Source organism: Phoenix dactylifera, chromosome 6 (assembly GCF_009389715.1).
Source record: "Phoenix dactylifera cultivar Barhee BC4 chromosome 6, palm_55x_up_171113_PBpolish2nd_filt_p, whole genome shotgun sequence".
NCBI lineage: Eukaryota > Viridiplantae > Streptophyta > Magnoliopsida > Arecales > Arecaceae > Phoenix > Phoenix dactylifera.
This window is the reverse complement of record NC_052397.1, coordinates 14,763,867-14,783,920: the sequence shown is the minus strand read 5'-3', so window position 1 is coordinate 14,783,920 and position 20,054 is coordinate 14,763,867. Positions and strand designations below refer to the sequence as shown.

Sequence of the window (20,054 nt, the reverse complement as noted above, 5' to 3'; positions counted from 1 at the left end):
TAAAGGCATCTTAATGTTCTCTTGGATTGTTACAAGGAATTTTTAGATCTTCTGGTCCTAGCATGGTTGTTTATTTTCTTGTTGAATTTTGAGCTCAGGAGAAGCCCATGAGTTCATTTATTGGAAGGTGACGGAGGAACTCAATGCACACCACCTTTTGGGGAGAGGCAGCTCCATCTTCCCAACCATAATTAAAGTATTCATGTGCTTGTGTTTTCTTTGATGGTCTGGATATGGCTTACTTTTCTTGCCTTATCATCTGTCTATATCTTAGCTTAATGGGTATCTCTCTATCTTTCTACTCTTGCTTTACTTTTCCTTTACTTTGCATCTGGTTGCTCCATGGTTCTTTCTTTTGAGTGAAGCCTAAATTTCAGCAATTCAAGAAACTTTGGGGTCTTTATTAGACTTTTTATTGTTGCACCCGATTGAAGGGATTCATGCAGTAATGCTTCTCACTGGTTTTTCAAGAAATTAGTATTTGAAAAAAAAAAAAACTATGAAACCTTTCAAGCTTTGAGGTTTGTTAAAGATGGTATTTAAGCTTATAAAGAACTGTTACAGAGTGAACAGAGAGCTGAATTATGAAGCTAGTCCTTTCGCCCATTTAATCAGCTTATTATGGAAGTCCTCTTCTCTTGGATATCCCAAATTGCTTTGGTATCGAACGGAACTAATGCTATTCTACCAAATAAATGAAGAGAACTAATATTGAAGAGTTACAAATTAATAAACATCAAACTAATGCATTTGAAGGCATTATTTGATGTGGGAATAAATATATACCTACATAGGCCCTCACATACTTTCTCCATTCAAGCTCTAACATTTTTGCGCCCATAGTCAGCCTCTAGTAACCCGTGCTGCAGTGTCTCCTAGTCTACATAGGCTATGGGTCCAATTCGCTCTGATACCATTTGTAACAATTCAAGATCTCATCCAAAATGGCTAGCAGAAAGATATTTTTTGGAATTATTTAGTCATGTATAAGTACCTAAAATCTTTTCAACGAATGATTGATGTAGAACTAAATGTATCGGTCCTCACACTTCTCTCATTGTCTCTGTAACTACCACTCTCTTTTAATGAATATGCTTCACTGTCCTCAATGTAGACTGAAGAGAACCTCCTTCCAAAAACTGAAGTGCTTATTAATTACTTACGTATCGACAGCAGTTTTCTTGATCAAATAAATAAATCACAGCCAATACAAAAGCCCGATACTATCATGTAATGAGTTCAAAAAAACTCCTTCACTGATGCATTCAACTACCTGACAGAAACTGGTGGATTATCCAAAGCTTATTACTAATAAACTAATAATAGACTACACACAGGCATGGGAAAAAAGAAAAAAAATAGTTTAAAGCAAAAGCAAGCCAATTATACTCTTTTCATTTTCTTAATGGAATGGTTAGGCTTAGATTCAGTTTCCTTGAAAAAAATAAAAGGGAATGGAAGAAAGAAAAAGAAGAAGAAGAAGAAGAAGAAACAGAAGCAGCAGGAGGAGAGGAGCATCAAGCCAAAAGGGACAAATCCAACAAGAACCACGGTAATGAAGAGGGAGGGATCGTGGTCCTGGACTTTAGCTGGCACTGGGTTCAACAAGATTTTTTAGTTTGGATACTTGATATAAAATCTCATCCAATTCAGCCAACAAACTAGCCCATAAATTATCAAGATGACTGCTCTTAGTGGTCACCTTTGAATCATTAATTAGGGTCTATATATTTGTTTATCTCCTCTTTGCTCATGCTATGATATATTCATGTTCCTAGAAGTTTAGTAACTAATTTTGCACTTTAATAGGGATATTAGGAGAAACAGAATAGCACATTAATTTTCCCCCAAAAAAGAATAGCACTACAATCCATCCAGGACAAAAATAACTAATAAGCAAAAAAATGACAGTTCAGCTACCGAAAAAAAAAGTATTTCATATGAGGATTCATGCGGATGTATGTTTAGTTCCACATTGGCTATACATTAGGTAGATTTTGGATACTTATATTGAGCTAAAGAATCCCAATAATACATTCCGATTAGCTTTTTTGGATGAGGTACCGTGTTGTTACAAATAGTTTCAAAGCAAATCCGACTCATGGCCTATGTGGACTAGGAGACATTGCAGCACGGGCCCATTGAGGCTGACCACGAGTCAATCATTGTGCTTGCGATTAGATTTGAATGAATTTGGATTCTTGGCTTGGCAAAAAATGGAGAGAGCATATGATGAGATGCATATATTTGTCTCATATCAGCTATGCACAAAATAGATCTTGGATACTTATACAAGACTAAAAAATCCAAATAATGACTTCCAGCTAACCTTTTTGAATGAGGTCCTAAGTTGTATTTGAACTCCGAGGGATGCACGGAAACTAAAGATCTAAGTTACTAGTTTTAAACCACCATAGAACAATAATAGAAAAAAAAAAAGGCCTACCTACCTCATGGTAAATAATATGTTCCAAATTTCAACTGACGGAAGAGTTTCATTTCTCTCAATTGTCGGTGTCAAGCTGTCACGCCCCAAATCTTGAGCATGAGACGGCCGTGTTACCAAGGGGTACAACTCATGATAACAGCCAAACTTTTCATTTAATATCCAAATTCATCTCAAACAAAATATATAAATAAAAGTCCAATTTTATTATCCATTAAATGTAATTAATTATGGTTCACAACGTCTAAATTTAAGCATAAACACCAAACCTATAATCCTCAATGTTCAAAAAATAATTAACTACAAATTTCATAGTCAACTAAAATACTAAAATTCTTCTACAAAATCACCAAACTTGCTAGCACGAACTCCAAGCCTGAGCCATCCTTCGTTCCTATCAATCCTATTTATCTCGAGAGAGAAAAATAAAAATAGAGATATATGAGCCACACAGTTCAGTAAGTAAAGCTTAGTCTACCTGACCGGATCAAGCATAAGTTTTTTCATATTAGTGTGTCATTTAAGAAAAATAAAACATATTACAAAGTAAAGTATTTCATAGTATAGTATATTAAAACAAGTCATAAAACCAATCATGCATGCATAAATCATTCATATTTCATAAACATGGTCCCAAGTTCATGTTGCCAATAAATTTATAAATCATCCTTCTACGATTTAGCCATATCATAGTTCAAAATATTATTCACAAATATCCGTGCTATGGTCACTTTATACTCGTAACAGGGTACGTGTGTTCGTATGAATGTTAGCTCCAGGTGTCGATCTTCCAAATACTATAGATCATACGTAGTTATCTGAGAGCCTTTCAAATACTTATTTTTTTTCTTAAAATATACATATAAATAGATGAAAACACTAAACGGTATGACCAGATTCATATTTCAGTTGTTTTTATTAAAACATTCATAGAACTATTTTTTATAATAAAGCATGATTTTCATAATACATATACTAATCCATAATTTTAAGAAAAAATTTGATATTTCCACAAGCGAATCTTATGCAAGAAAAATATGATAATTTGAAAAATAATAAGGAGTGCAAGATCTACTTACTTTTACCGTCTTAGGCTGTCAAACTTTACTAGGCAAATCTGTTACACCTATTTAAAAATATAAAAAGTGAATTTAATTTTGGATCGATGATTTTAATCAAATTAAAATAATAAGAAAAGGAGATGGTTAGTCGAATGACATTGTTCAGCGGCTCCAAGCAGGTCAGGTCTAAACAACTCTATCAATGAATCATAGGGTATGGACTCGATCAGGGCCAAAGTCGTTTGACGGGGTTCATCATCAATGAATTCTAAGGACACTTAACAAGGCCGAAGTGATCGGTCCAGTAGGCAGCTAGGGCACTAGGAAAATTCTGGGCCTCTTTGCAAGGGTCCACCTGGGTCTATAGGACAGAGAGATAGGACTCAGTTCATAAGTCCATGGATCTTCTTAGAAAGAGAAATAGGGAGATGAGAGAGAAGAAACAGAGAGAAAACAAGAGCGAAATATAAGAGGGATGTGTCTCTCTCCTCCTCCTCCTCCTTTTCTTCTCTTTTTTTTTTTCTTTCTCTTTCTTTCTTTCTTCTTCTTTCTTGAAAGCAAGTGGGTGGTTCAAGGTAACTGCTGCAGTCGAGGTCCGACGGGTGGCAGTAGGCAATGGAGATATGAGGCAGAGCATGGCCGATGGAGGTGGCCGGTTGTCCAAAAATCCAGTGGCTGAGGTTTTGGCTCCAATTCGGGGCCGATGCAAGGAAGAGGCCAAGGCTCTCAGCGACGAACGCCGACGGCGATGGTGGTTGAAAAAAGGAGAAGAAGATGAAACAGAGCAAAGCAGGAGATTCTTTTCTCGGGCGGTTTCCAGCCAATTTTTTAACCAGTGGCCATGACTCCTAGTCGTCGGATAAAAAAAAAAGAAAAGAAAAAAAAAAGGCTAAAGCATTACCTCGGCTCTAGCGACGTCCGACAGCCGCGCCGCGTGCGCTACACTCGCCAGTTCTAGCTGGTGCCGGTCAAATGGACCCCGGGCGGGCCTTCACACAAGGCCGGACTTTAAAAGGGAGGCCAGACATAAAACAGTCGAACACCTGCCAAAACTAAATGCTTTCAGTGCTTACAATGAACTATACTTCATGAATTCCTTATCAGTGCATAGGCCATTCATAATGCAAGGTACCAATAAGAGTGGATCACTTGATGTCAAACTGGAAACTGATGTTGCCGCAAGTACCTTAAAGCCCTGACATCCATATCACATACAGAATAAAGCATTTACCAAAATAAACAGATACCATAATGGATAAAGATAGATTTGACCAGAAATCTTGCTGTGAATGGTAGATGGCTTCTCTTCTCCTTAGCCCTGTTGAATGCTGCAAGTAATTTCTCCAATCCATAATCAGTATGCCACATTAATAGCATAACATGGGATTCAGACACACTCTTGACCTTGAATGTGGCAAAGAAAGTCATTGTGCTAACTAATAGGTGAGAAGAGAACATATAAAAATTAAACCCTCCTGATATACCTTTCCTGAAAAAAAAAAAATCCTGACAAAATCCATTTCTAAGCTTCTTCAGACCACACTATGAGCTTCCAAGGTTCAGATTTAAGAATCCTAAGTTACCTTCCTACTAATTTCAAATATATGATGCCGTCATACAATTAGTATCCTCAAGTAGCACCACCACATTAGAAGCTTTCGCCTTAAAGGTAAAAATGGTGCTTGAAACTCTCAGAGCATGTTTGATTTAAGGTCGAAATCGGAATTAGAATAAGAATTGGAATGGCTATATCTCTCAATACATTTAGTTCGTGATCGAAATTGAACTACTAAATGAGAGTAGGAATTGAATTTTAAAATATTGGATTGCACCGCAAAATGCTGTGCCATGCTCATCGACCGCCATCAAGAGATGGATGGCTATAAACAGTGGCAAGCTATGTATGGCATATAAAGCTGTTTTGTATGATAGCCGTCCTCGCAAAATGGTGGATCTCTTTTTAACACATGCAATTTGATAAATTCACTCCTTTTTCTAATTTTTGCGTCCCTGTAAGCCTCAAAGGTGAAATAATGAGTGTCTATGTTGTAAAAACGGGAGCATCATATCATGCCGGCAGAAGCAACAGAGATTGGCCGACTTCCATGGTTTTAAGTTCTCAGTTCCAAACACGCGAAATGCACGTGAGGAAAGGATGAACGGCTGTGATCTACGAAATCCTTCAGTTTGATGCCTGAGATACCTCGCCCTCATTGCAAGCACGAGACTAAAGTGGATTTAGAGCCGCACGAATAGAAATTAGAGATCTATAAGCTATAATTAATCATATATTAATATAATTAATTAATTAATTATGCTCCCCCTGGCGCGTGCTCTTTTTTTCTACTCCCGCTGCGGAAAATGGGGCTTCTGGAACGCGGCAACGCGAGGCGATCTCTTCGTCCCCGCGCTCGGATCGAGATCTCCGATGTGGATCCCCTCGAACTTGGCTTCAATCTGCTGCTTCCTTCTTCTTCTCAGCCTCGCACGCTGTAAAACCGTCAAGCGAGATGGTGCTTCTTTCTTCGACTCCAACTTTCGATACGTTTTGAGATTTTGGTTGCATTATCTCGTCTGCATAATTATTTCGAACTGAAGTGAGCAATTTTGCTTTAGATTTGATGGAAATGTAGAATTAGGTGGTTTTCGTTTGATTTTTTCCCCCTTCTTTGTAGTGAGATGGGTAGTTGAGTTTTGGAATTGGATATGAGCCTTTGATGAGGTGGAAAACGTCAGTTTAGTTTTATTTTAGGAAGAAATTTAACTGAGTTTGGATTTCTTTTTCTGTTTGGGTGATGTAAATCGTTTGCTTCAGATCGGCATGCAGTTTTGCTGTAAAGTCGTTACCTTTTTGTGAGCTGAAGTAATGATCATATCTGATGTTTGCTAATTGCGAGGAAATTTAGCTGATTGCAATAAAAAAATTTAATAAATTTTTTTTATTTACTTGGTTTAAAAGACAATATTTTATATCTTTGTTTGTCATCTGAATCAGCAAATATTACCTCAGTTACTCTTTGAATGCTAAGTTTTGGTGGAGGATCATTGAAGTTCAGAATTATACATTGATTAAGTAAATTTAATAAAATATATCTCGGTATTTTTATAAGTGCTGCATTTACAAACATTTTTTTTAATGCAGTGCCTGTTTGATCCTTTCCGCAATCCTTAAACCCTTCATTCAGTTAAAGTTCTTAGCTGAAACTTTGAGATTTAGTACCTCGGTTTCTCCCTTGGTAAAAGCCCTTAACATGCCAAAATTTCAAATCAAGAGGTCCTTTGGTTTAACAGATAAAAGGCTTTTGTTGAGAAAATTGTCATGGTAACACTTAGATGACAAGATGTTACATTTGGGACGAGAAGTGATGGAGGGATAGCTATAGCGGCAGATGCCACAAAGCCATTGTCTACCATCATTGCAAGGTTGAATCTTGTTCTGATCTTTCTTTTAGTAAATAATGCTTTTAGAAAATCCTAAATAAGATGGAGAAGAAAGAAGGAAGCAGATGTAATACTTCTTTAACATGGACATCAGTCTTTTCTAGACTTAAAACCAAAGGAGGAGTTGAAGGAGTTAGTTTGAAGTAGGACCATCCTTACCTGCAGAGAGATGATCCATATGATTTGTCATGGGGATTCTCTTCTTGACTTGTTCTGGCACGTCAAACTTATCAATACTCAATAGTCTTCTTAGTAGCTTATTTGCTAAATCAATCGAGTGTCAAGATTAGCAAGGTGCAGTAATACGTATCTACCATCTCATGGGTCATGAGTGGAGTTGGATAATTTCACTATGGCACCAATGATGTAGCCCACTAAAAGGTTATGTACAAAGTGATAGAACAACAGTTAAAATCATTCTGGGGGCAGGAGAAAGGAAGAAGAGGAGATGACCTAAATGTGCTAGAAAGATTATAGCACTTCAAATCCCTCAGGAAAATTAATTAAGGGAACAACCCTCCCCTACTTATTTAGTAACAGTCAATAACTCAATCAAAGTCCTAATCACTTTACCGAAGCTTTCCGAATATTTGTATAACCATGCTGATTGAATTGGGAAAACCTGTAAACCCATACAAAAGCAGCGAACTAAGCACACCTCTGCCCCCGACACACCACCCACCACAGTTATTCTTTCACCGTATGACCACCAATAACCAAATGGATGACCTTATACAGTTGCGTCCTCTTATTTTCTCTTTGTTTCCAAAAATTCCAAACAATAGAGAACCATAGGCCTAAACCTTGTTTTGAGACTTCTATGATTATCTAAACTCTAAAGTATGCTATTCACCAGAAAGACAAAAATTCATTCTGTTGTTTGAATTGTTATGTTTTGATGGGTAACTCTAACTTGCAAACTGGATAGGAAGGAACACTTTACTCTAGTTGGTGGTAATTGTGCTATCTGTGAACTACATTTACTTTTAAATTACTTCAATTGACATATATGGAAAATTGATATTGCTTGCTTAGAATATAGTTCTTGCTGACAATGCAATGTGCTATGAATTTTTTAATTAATAATCTTCATTTATTATAGTAGTATAATATGAATGTTCATGGATTTGATCTTGCTTGAGGATGAAAGATTCTTCTTTGTGCTCTCTGATGGGCTTAAAATTGGCTTTGTTGCAGTAAAGGCATTAAATGAAATCAAGGCCTCGCTTGGATGGAGGGTGGTTTATGCATGGCTTGGAGATGATCCTTGTGGATATGGTGATCTTCCCCCATGGTCTGGTGTTACATGTTCTCAGCAAGGATATTACAGGGTTGTGACAGAATTGTAAGAAAGCAAACTATTCGCTTCTGTCCTTTCTCTGTTCTCTCATTCATTTATTGACATTGGTGTGTAGCGCCACAAGTTTGATTGTCATTATTTTGGCTGATATTAACCATGGCCAATGCTAAGTTTGTAAAATTAACGGAAATGCATCTTAAAATGCATCATTAAATGGGATGAAATATAAAATAAAGTTTAGAATTGGTGAAATAAATGGGAAAAAGGCATACTTTTTTTAGGTCATATGGAGGTTGAACTTTTAATATTATATAATCTTTCAATTTATTTCATATATAGCTGTTACTTTAGGAGCCAGCAAGAAAACCCTCAGCAAGTCATACTTTTACTGTTTTAATCCTTTAAGCTTTCAGAGTAGATCATATATGAATCTGAAGTCCAGAAGTCCAGAAGTTTGTAAAAGACTCCCTTCCCTTTTGCAAGAATTACTAAAGCTAAAGATACAAGACAAAAGAAGGTTATAGTTGTAAAAACACACATTTGTATGTGGTGAGCATTGCACAGAAACATTGTTTCATAGAAATTGCTTTGCAACATGAAAACTAAAAAGAATAATATTGATTTTATAGTATGGGAATAATGCAGCTGCACAGATATTTACTTGATATAAGAAGAATATGTCGATATGATGTAACTTTTCAGATTGATATTCAAACACAGGAATATATTCTTTGATACGTATTTCTTTATATTAAGGAGTAAAGTCTTGCATACTGTATTTGTCCTCGGGTGTTGATACAAACCACATATTGCATTGTTTGGACACTCAGCATACATCAGCATGGAATGACACATAAAATTACCATTTAATACTCAACACTAAGAGGCCAGTACTTCTGTTCTATTTGATCTAGGCTACTATTAATTTTATTTTTCAATTTATATAGTTATGTAAAATTTTAATGTATGCAAAATGTCTGTTTCTATATTAGAATGTCAAATTGCTTTTTTAACCTATTGACAAGCCTAAGTATCTCAAAAAGAAGCCAAAAGTTTGGATGTCTTGTATCCATAGTTCAATTAATGTACACAACAAGGTTCGCCTAAAAGGTACCGGAAGTCGTACTGGATGGCTATCGGTTCAGTATAGTATTGGCATGTACCTTACTAAGCCGAGTTGTATTGAAGACAAAGGATCGAGAGAAGATGAGAACGCGTGGGGGGTGGAGGAGGGAAGACAAAGGGGAGAAAGATGAGAGAGGAAGAGGGGAAAGGGAGAAAGAAAGAGAGGGATAGAGAGAGAGGCGTACTGGTTTGAATGCCTGGAGAGGGACGACATCGGTGTTGGCATGATCCATGGTGAGGGTGTTGGCATTAGCATCAATCTAGGGTGATGACATGAGCATCAATGTTGATCGAGGGCGATGGCTTCGGTTAGGGTTCAAGAAGAGGGTTGAGAGAGAGAGAGAGATCTAAATACAATTAGGGGGTCATAGTTGCGGGGTTTTAATTGATGAGCTGAACTGTTTCAATTAGCCGAACCATCCCGATTCTTAGCCGGTTTGGTTCGGTACACCTTGAATTGCCCGGTTCAATTCGATATGTTCTAAACCATCCAATTCGGGATGGTTCGGTATTACCCTAAGCTATCTGGTTTGGGGCAATTCGGTATACCTTAAACCATCCTGTTCGAGATAGTTCGGTATGCCCGGAACCGTTCGGTTCGGGATGGTTTAGCATATCCTAGCACACAATGTTTGAGTTTGGTTTATAGTAGCTAGTATGCACTAGAAGTCTACTGATAACCCTACACATCTTAATATATCATAGTTTCCTACGTGCCTTTATTTAGCATCTCAACTGCAAGCAACACGGATAGGACTGGTCAGCTTATTTCAGTGTCAGTAAACCTAAAGCAATATGCTCTCTCCTGCATGCCCACATGTATAGGGTATGCTTCAGATATGTCATATGAAGATTGAAGATAAAATACATTATTACTTGGTTTATATTATCAATGCTTTGGAACGAGTAAATGACTGAGACAACAATTCCAAGTACATCTTTTTGCTATCACTGTTCCATGATAGGACCACATCTATTAGAAGTTTTTCTAATTACATAAATATTTAATTTAAGGTTTTAAATGTCATTGTTGCTGTGGAGCTTTGGATTGTAACATCATAGTATTTATTTAGCACAATAAGGGATCACTGGTTTTCAGTGCCTCTCCTTTCCATGTATGTATAAACTTACCATTGGATGCAAATTGTCATTTAAAATTTTGAACCCTGAAAGATATTGGTTTCAAATGTTTAGAATATAGATTTTGGTGAACAAGCTCGAAGTGATTATCATGTTGAAATTCCCTTTAGTACATACCTTATATTATTATGATCCTATTTCTTCTGCAGGGAAGTGTATGCAGTATCAATTGTTGGTCCTTTTCCTACCGCTGTTACAAATCTCCTGGATCTGACGAGGCTGTAAGAATTCTCTTCTGTCATCAAAATCATGTTTATGAAATCTCAAAATCCTAAGCCTGTTATTTAATGGTTACTCTTGTTTGTAATGCTTTGCCAAGTAGTACGTTAGAATAAGAGAAATACTTGTGTTGCATCTGTGCTTGATCCTCGAGCTTGAAAAAGCAGTAGTTCTACAGTTGATCATAAAAAAATAATTTATTAATCTTTGTCTGCTGTCCTAGTTACCTATAGCCATCCCACATCAACTTGAGCCTGTTGCTGGTGGTGACTTGATTTCGAAATAATTACAGAAACAGCATGTTCAGACAGTAAGCTTACTGCATCATCTTTTGGAGTGAAATTTAGCCTAATGTGTCAGTCTCCAATGAATTTGTGACAAGTTTAAACATGCTCATGCTGTATTATGGATACTGAACCCATGGATTTTTTAATAGTCAGACATCCTTGAGAATGTGAATGGCTTGTATTGCTGACATCTGATGCTCTTTAATTGTATGTATTGAAAAATCATTAATCTTTGTTAATGCTAAGCTTGATTACGCTGGTTTTTTAAATTGTAAATATTAGCTGATTTTTGTGAAGTTAGATCATTGACGTTGTGTTATTGTTGTCCGCTAAGCATATGAGTTTTCTCCCCTTTGATGGGATAAAAGAACAGTGAAGCATGTCTGAAAATTTTGTTTCTGAGTCTGATAGGCATAATCAATTTATACAAGCAAAACAAATTCACCTTTGCATTGTGGAAGTTTCTGGGTGGTTCCTGTAGGCATGTATTTATATTTCTTTTCCTTTTTTGTTCAAAGTTGATGAAAGGCCGCTGCTCAACCTGACATCTTCAAATTACAGGGATCTCCATAACAACAAGTTGACAGGGCCAATCCCTCCTCAAATCGGGCGGCTGAAACACCTCAAGATATTGTATGTTTCTCCAAATTTTCTTGGCTAATATTCACATTTTGCATTATGTTATCGTCTATGTGATATATTTCTACTCAAAATTTTTTCTAATGTTATATTCTAAACATGAACACACCATGCAGAATTGATCTTTAGTATCATCCATTTAGGGGAAGTGAATTAGATAATATCTGTCCGGATCTATTTTCATATCCGAATCTCTCCAAATATGGATAGAAATTTGAGCATCTGAATAATATCCATATCCGTAAAAAAAACCCGGATATGAATATGAATAGACAACTACTCGATCCTTATCCGGATATCCGATTCTCTTCATAATCTTATTTAATTGTATCCAGCGCTCATGAACTTTTAAGAAAAATAAATGATCATATTAATATGCTATTAACTTAGCTTATCATCAACTTAGTAATATCTTTGATTCTATGGTCATAAAGTTTAATTATTCGACTTGTATCCATATTTATATCCATGCTTCCAGTATCCGATTTGTATTCGTATCCGTTTAAAACAAATGTAGGTATGAATTTTTGCATCTGACTAACATCCGTATCCGTATTTGTATTCGTCAAATAAAACAAATATTGATATGGATATACGAATGTCAGATTCGTATCTGATCCGATTTCAGCCCTACATCCATTATATAAATACTAATACATATTGCAACATTTTCAAATTGGAGACCTTTTTTCGTAGAAAAATGTAGTTCGTTATTGTCTTTGGTGACTAGTTTTAGGATACCCATTTTTTGTGACCTGATCAATTTTGATGAAGCATTGCCGGCAATATTGTAGCAAAATTAATAAAATACAAGTTGCTTCCTTCTGTTTCAGATTTGGTTTTATAATTTATTCATAGTTATTTGTTTCTCGTGATATTGATGCAGAATGAAAATATGTCCATTGTGGTGTAGAACAACATCAAAGTCGAAGTGGGCAATTTTTTTTTGGGTGTTAGCTTCAATTCTTTCTTCATGATGATAATTAACAAAATGCCGATGCATTAATTTTCATGAAGGTAATTTGGCAAATATTTAGAATTGGAATTCCATAGACCACCATTTCCAGGATATCCAATATAAGCCATAGCAGAAATCCACTTTTGAAAATTATTCTGATTTTTTTATTTCTATATTGACAGCCAAACTATTTCCATGCTAGAGGAAGCCATATATTATGAAGACCAGCAGGTGTGGTCGGTGGTAATAACATGGTCACAAAGGGGGCGTTTGGTATGGGGTGATCGTCCCAGGATCAAGGATAATGTGGGTGGAGGTGATGAGATCACCGTGTTTGGTTGCACCACAGTGATCCTACGTGGCGGTAATCTTAAATCACCTCTACTACTCAAATCACCCCCCAACTCGGGGATGGGATACCCGTCCTTGAGGTCGGAAATCCAAGATCACCCCAGCGCAGTGATCCTGCATTGAAAATTAAAGACAAAAATACCCCTCAAGTTAGCAAAAAAAATTGATATATCAATATACCATCAATATATTATGTCAATATTATATATAGATATAATATTATGTTGATATTATATATTATATTAATGATATAAATTATATTATAATATATTACTAATCATATTATTATGCTATTATTATTAAAGGATAATTTTAAATTATAGTAGAAATATATCATTATATTTTATATTTATATAATGAAAATATTTAATATATTAGTATATTTCTCCTATTTACCTTATTTTCTAATCAAAATAATTATTTGTATTAAAAAAATCTATTATAAGTATACATAAAAATATTAATTCTATAATGAAAAATAACATATTTTTATAAGATTAATAATTTATAGGAGTAATAAATGTATTTTTTAGAATATATTAATAATTAATATATTGATAAATATATTAATATTTTATTATTATATATTTTATATGATTAATAAATATATGATAAGGGCTACTAAAAGTAGAATATGTGATAAAATTATGGAGCTATTATAGAAATTAGCATATTGGCTTACATTTTTAATTCATGGAAATTAAAAACACATAAAAAATCCATCTATGATATATCAGGGGTATTTGTGGTATTATGCGGTCAGTGATTTTGGATCTCCGTACCATACCAAACAAGTTACTCATGAATACCCGGGGATTTTTAATCACTGAACCATGGCCTACCAAATACATTGATCTTAGATCACTGGGGATCAAATCACCCCAGTATTCAGATCACCGGGGATCTTAGATCACCATGGTGATCCTGTTGGGGTTACCAAACGCACCCAAAGAGCATCAGGGCAATAAGCTTTTTATGAATGTATTGATTATTGATTTGGCTCTTTCCTTCCACTAAAATTGAGAAATATAACCTTAAAACTGACCAGTCTAGAGTTTTCTGGTCTTTTCAACTGGACATTTGCGAGTATACATTGTTTTGAGACAATAAAATACCAAATCCATGTTTCCAGTTAATATGTTACATGACATGAAAATGTGTCTTGTAAACTAGATGGTCCAAAATGTTTGATTATAATGTAAAATAACTGTTCATTTCTCATAATTTTTTTTAAAGCAAAACAGTGGCAAGCCTCCTTAGACTTCATGATAAATGAAATAAAGCTAGTTTTGAAAAAAAAAATCATAATTTCCATGTGATCTTCGTGAACTATCATTATTTGATTTTGATTCATAATTCCTAGAGGAAGTCAGTTTTGTAATTTATGCAATGTAGAGCTATCAAGTCTTGCTGTAGGTCTAACTGATCAGATTAACATCAGGCTCTACTTCAAATAAAAAAGTCAGCCTTTGGCACGTCATTTTCTGTTTCACATTTGGATGGTGCAGTCTAAATTATACCTGCGCAATTATTGTTTGTGTTCATAATATGCAAGAAATAACTCTACCTTTATTGTTAAATAATATTTTTATTGTAGTTGAGAAAAGCTGATCTAAGCTGACTTGTCATTATTTAAGCAATTAGTAATTTTATTTCTGCAATATTGGTCAATTGTGTACTTCTCAGGAACCTGAGATGGAATAAGCTGCAAGATGTTCTTCCTCCTGAAATTGGTGAACTAAAGAAACTAACGCATGTGTAAGCATGCCAGAGTTTTCCATTTCTTGGACTCGGTTTCCTTCTGAGTTTTACATACTGATGTTTGTTATATGAGATCTATGCAGGTACTTGAGCTTCAATAACTTTAGAGGTGAAATTCCTGTAGAGCTTGCAAACTTGCCAGAACTTCGTTATCTCTATCTCCATGGGAACCATTTTACTGGAAAAATTCCTCCAGAGTTGGGAAATCTCAAGAACCTACGACATCTGTATCTCTCTCTCTCATATGACTCTCCAGAAGAATCAGTCATTGATCTGAATTTCTAACCGATAACAAATTCCTAGATTTTTCCCTCTTATCATTCTCTTAACAATATTGTGCTGGCCAACTGTTATAATTTGCTAACCATTTATCTATTCCCAGTGATGTTGGTAACAACCGCCTCACAGGAACATTAAGAGACCTCATCCGCAATGGGGACTGCTTTCCATCCCTCCATAACTTGTAAGTGGATATCTCTCCAATGCTTATGTTATCATGATTTCATTTGAGGCTGTATATCTTCTTCCTAAATTAAACCTAAACTCTGATATCTAGATACCTGAACAATAACCACTTGAGTGGAGGATTGCCGGATCAGCTTGCAAATTTGACCAGCCTGGAAATTTTACACCTATCATATAACAAGATGACTGGACCAGTAACTCCCAAGCTTGTCGATATTCCAAGATTAACCTATTTGTGAGTTTATCCGATCTTTTAATCAGGAATTTCTATTCCACTCTGGAGGAAGGAAATCTTTGATAGCTCCCTCCTTTTTTGCTGAAATAGCTCCCTCCTTAGTGGGCACTAATCTGTCTTTCGTTTTCAAACATGTTATCAGGTACTTGGACCACAATGCATTCACTGGGAGGATCCCTGATGGGTTATACAAACACCCCTTCCTGAAAGAGCTGTGAGCTTCTTTACAGTCTTCGTTTTCTCATTCTGTATATAGTGTCATCCAATGAGTATTTGCTTACAAATACATCCGATGCAGGTGCATCGAAGGTAACCAGTTCAAGCCTGGGGCAAAGCCAAAGGGTGCACATAAGGTGCTTGAAGTCACTGATACGGAGTTTGCCTTCTAGTGAGCTTCCCACAATCTTTGGTTTTTTAAGGGATTGTTCCCACTTTATTTCCTAGAGCTCTGTTGTCCGCTGCCAATAGTGGATACAATTAGCTAATTTTTGTAGTATATGTTCCCAGATAAATCTGATATTAAATACAGAACTAGAAGATGTATGCAACTTCTGCGGAAAAATGGGCAAGAATCTTGGTTAGAAACATTAGATAATGAACAGAGCATGGTATGCCGTACTGTATTGAACGGTACTGAGCGTACCGTACCGTATTGGTTTGGTACTAGTACCGGTACAAGCGGCGTACGGACCTTCAGTATGCTAAAAAAATCTGTACCGTACCGCATCGATACTATGCTAGTGTGGCACTGGTACAGGATTTGATATCAGTACAGCGAACCTTGAAATTGAAGGTACTCACATGCATAGCAGAGGTGAAGATGATGATGTGGATGTTTGATATTAAATAGAAAGGATAGAGTTAGAATACGAGGCACTCAAAGTAAGCCTGAAGAAACTATTTGAGTATAATTATTAGGGACAGAGAATTGATTTATTTATTTTTTCTTCATTTTGAAAGAATAATTGATATTGTTTCAAGGGAAGGAGATGGAGTTATGGATGGAAAGCAGAAGTAGATGTACCCTCCCATTTTCATGACTCAGATGACAATAGCAGCGCACATTTGTTTTTCCTCCCTTCCATGTTTCCTTCACATGTTAAAAGCTTGTATTGATCCCTAGCAATTCTCATTTTATATATTTTATTACCTTATAGTTGATTATATGTAAGCTGAAGTCCATATCTTGCAAGATACTTATTTTTTTCATTTATTAATTTTTGTTTCTAGGTTCCTAACGGATACTATTTTTTTATTTACTAATTTTCTTCCTTTTTTCTGAAAGAGGGCGAGTCTTGATGCAACAGTTTGCTTCATTGTGATAAAGTTGTATCCATCCGACCTTCTCCAAACCTTGAGTCCCGTACGCTAGACCGTTCTTTATTAGTTTTCTTTTTTCTGGACTTCTACAAGATCGAGCCAACCAAATTTTTTATTACAGAATACTGGTTTAATCTTAAGTTCCCCTAGATCTTGTGGCTACAGAACTTTAAGATTTTTTTTTCCTGTTTGGATGCTCAGAGCACTTCCTAAGGTGTAACCTTTCTGTCTTCCTTTCTGTCTTCTTCTTCTTATCTTTTGCTTACTGTCCTGTTCCTAATTGCCTCCTCTACTAGCTAACCATGCTTTCAGTGTAATGTCAAAGGACAGCTGCAGTCAGACCATTCTGTTTTTGCCCTAGGAGCCTTTCCAGAGTATTGCCTTCATGCATGAGGACCGTCTGGGAGTCTTGGACGTGAAGAGCATAAAACCAAAGGCTTCATGAACAAAGTCTCAAAAAGTGGCCACATAGCATCGTTAAAGATGCTACTTGTCCTCAAAAAGCTTGTTGCCAGACAGTGCCATTATACTTATCTGATCTAAACCAAGGCCTTTGTGCATCATTCCTTTCTATGAAGCAGCCCTACTTTTTTGGTGGTCCCTTGAAACTTACATCATGCTGAAAATTCCAAGTCCTCCCAAATTTGAAATTATTGTAGTGTAACAACATCAAAATCCTTGAATGAGAGGGGAATCATACAAAACCCAACCAACATATGACATGGCTCCCACCTATCATGATAGCCTCCTTGATGGCTCTTGCTTTGGTCCATATGATCTTTCCCTATGTAACGAGTTTCGCTCTAATCCAATGAAATATAATTTTGCTGTGGCATCTTGAAAGCTGCCTTACAAATGGTCCTCATGACAAAGTAATTTGTACTGTACGAGCGTAGATTGTCGCAATCCTAACTAAATGACTGTAGAGTTTGCAAGTACTGGAGGTGTATAGACATGCGGCCAAATTATTGTAATGACGATGAGACCAACCTTGGACCATCGAATCATCGAGCACTAGGTTCCATATCAAGAAATAGATAGCCATGACTTGGTCTTAGTTTCAATTTTGAAATTATCACATGGAGTATGATATCTATTATGCTTGTAGTTTCTGTTCTTTGTCAGATATTACAGGTATAGAGATCAAAATCTCTAAGGAACGTTAGAGTGGTCCAAGTTGAAGGTCCTTATAGTACATGCCTTTGTCTTTACTGCATGGACACTTATAGTTGGTCGTCTCCCTTAGAATAAAGATGAACACACACAGAGCATCAAAAAATTTAAATGCTCCACAACTTCTTTTTTTTTCTTTTTTGTCTTTGAAATTTTTCTGTCCACTCTTTTCTTTCACTCAACCTTATATCACAAATAGAAGAATCATACTTACAATATAGCGAAAGAAGTCGCCACATTCACCAAGCAAACATGGGCATGTAGATTAATATAAACTGTAGGTCCTCCTGCTTGGATATGTACAGGACTATAAGGAAACATTATACAAACTAGTAAATCACAAGGTCTACATTCACTCTAAACTAGGACAACTTATTTACTTAGTTTTAGGGAGATTTATCCAAAGGATGGATGTTCTTAAAATAATATTCTACAGCATCTGAGTCTTGCTTCCTGAAGTGGAAGAAGGCATGTGAATTGTGGTTAAAATTATGCCTATGGCTATTGGCTTGGAGGTGGTCAGAGTGGCATTAAAACAAAGGATATGTGCATCCGCTTAATCCTGCATCAACTCAATATAAATAAATCAATGCATCTCATTAATAAAATGCATGAAGTGCTTCATGGTGCAGAAAACCAATCCCACTTCCTAATAATAAATGGTTTCTGAGTAACAAATTCACAAGAAAGTTAAACAATTATTCTGTAAACAAATTGTCCCCACAGACTGGGAACCCTTATCAGCAGATTATCATATTAGACCTTTGTGACTATGATACTTATATATGCATGTATGGGACAAGTTGCTGTAGAATACCATCGAGCGAGGGCTTATAAACTACAAAAAGCGAAATAATTTCTTCACTTTAAAACTACAAAAATAGAGGTGTCGGCCTGCCAATATAGTAGCGAAGGTGTAGATAATGCTTCAAGAAAGTGAGATTATACTATTTCGAGAAGTGATGCAAGTTATAAGTATATGATATGATCATGAATACTCCAAAATATTGTAGGCAGTCATTTTCATAGGGCGGAGGGTCACATTAGATGATGTAAAGTTCCATGCGTAAATTATGATATATGCATTATTTCTCACAAAAAGTTATGATTGCATGTGGTCATCACACCTTTAATGTTTTGTTGGCAAATAGGATTGCTCTACACTTCATCTTATTTTTTTCTATTCTAGTCGGCTTTTTATGGTGAAGAAGAAGGATCTAAAAATAGAAATTTTGTATCGACTTTGTAAAGAAAGACCTATTGGCCAATCAGAAAGAAAGCTCTTGAATGCATCACAAAGAATTAATGCTACAGAATAAATGATAATCCTCACTGGCAATGACCAAAAACTTACATGCCACAGTCCGAATAAATTCTTTGAATTAATCAACTAAATTTTTTGCTTTTTTTTGGTAGAAATTTACTAGTCGATTATTGATGCCATTGTATTCCATCTATTTGCAAGTAAATTATACTCTTACATACATCGTATGCAACAATTATGTTATGATTAAGATAAGAGAATAGTCCCATCCTTGATCCTCCTTTTGATTCGTGCAACTCTATCAAATTGTTTCACGAAGGTAGTTGGGTTTCCATAAGATCTGTCTCTGGCCGGTATTTCACCTAAAAAGAATAAAATAATATCACATGACTATGGTTATGATTGTGAAATTTGACTCTTTGATCCATTTTTTTGCATCAATCCAAACTCCATAATCTCTTTCTTTGACATAATAATATGGTTGGTATCTGAGTCCAATACCTTGATGTTGCTGGCTTAAGACCTTTCAACTCCTAGGAGTTAAAAGAGATAGTGGTAGTAGTATTCACCAAACCTGAACCCTTCAATGACTACTAAACCATTTCCCACCAGCCCTGGCTTCTAAGTCTTCATTCTATTGTCACCTCACTAATTTTAACCAGTCAATTTGCAAACTAGCTAGCTCCAAGATAGGATGAGAGATGATGTATTCAATATGTTATTGGTAGAAGGACATAAACAATACTATCTTTGGCAATATCATCACCCTCCTAAATGGTTTGTTACCTTCCATACAAATGTAATTTAAAAGGTAAAATATTCACTTCTCCCATATCATGGAAAAATAGGTACCATGCAAAGCCATTTAA

The 20,054-nt window shown here is 35.8% G+C and overlaps 1 protein-coding gene across 1 annotated transcript; it reads left to right on the top strand.

Moving 5' to 3' along the window:
- Window positions 1-5,842: 5,842 nt before the first annotated feature.
- On the top strand, window positions 5,843-16,023 carry LOC103709257 (probable leucine-rich repeat receptor-like protein kinase At1g35710). Its single transcript, XM_039127529.1, has 10 exons — window positions 5,843-6,020; window positions 8,146-8,293; window positions 10,663-10,734; window positions 11,581-11,652; window positions 14,654-14,725; window positions 14,812-14,955; window positions 15,111-15,191; window positions 15,285-15,428; window positions 15,571-15,642; window positions 15,727-16,023. Exons 1-10 carry the CDS (start codon window positions 5,936-5,938, stop codon window positions 15,815-15,817), a joined length of 981 nt encoding a protein of 326 aa, XP_038983457.1. The 5' UTR covers window positions 5,843-5,935; the 3' UTR covers window positions 15,818-16,023.
- The last annotated feature ends 4,031 nt before the right edge of the window (window positions 16,024-20,054 follow it).

Bases quoted from the DNA above. Each gene is read 5' to 3' on its own strand.
- LOC103709257 (XM_039127529.1), top strand. From the start codon at position 5,936: ATGTGGATCCCCTCGAACTTGGCTTCAATCTGCTGCTTCCTTCTTCTT. The intron at 6,021-8,145 runs GTGCTTCTTTCT...GCTTTGTTGCAG, and splicing joins TAAAACCGTCAAGCGAGATG to TAAAGGCATTAAATGAAATC. The intron at 15,192-15,284 runs GTAAGTGGATAT...TCTGATATCTAG, and splicing joins TTTCCATCCCTCCATAACTT to ATACCTGAACAATAACCACT.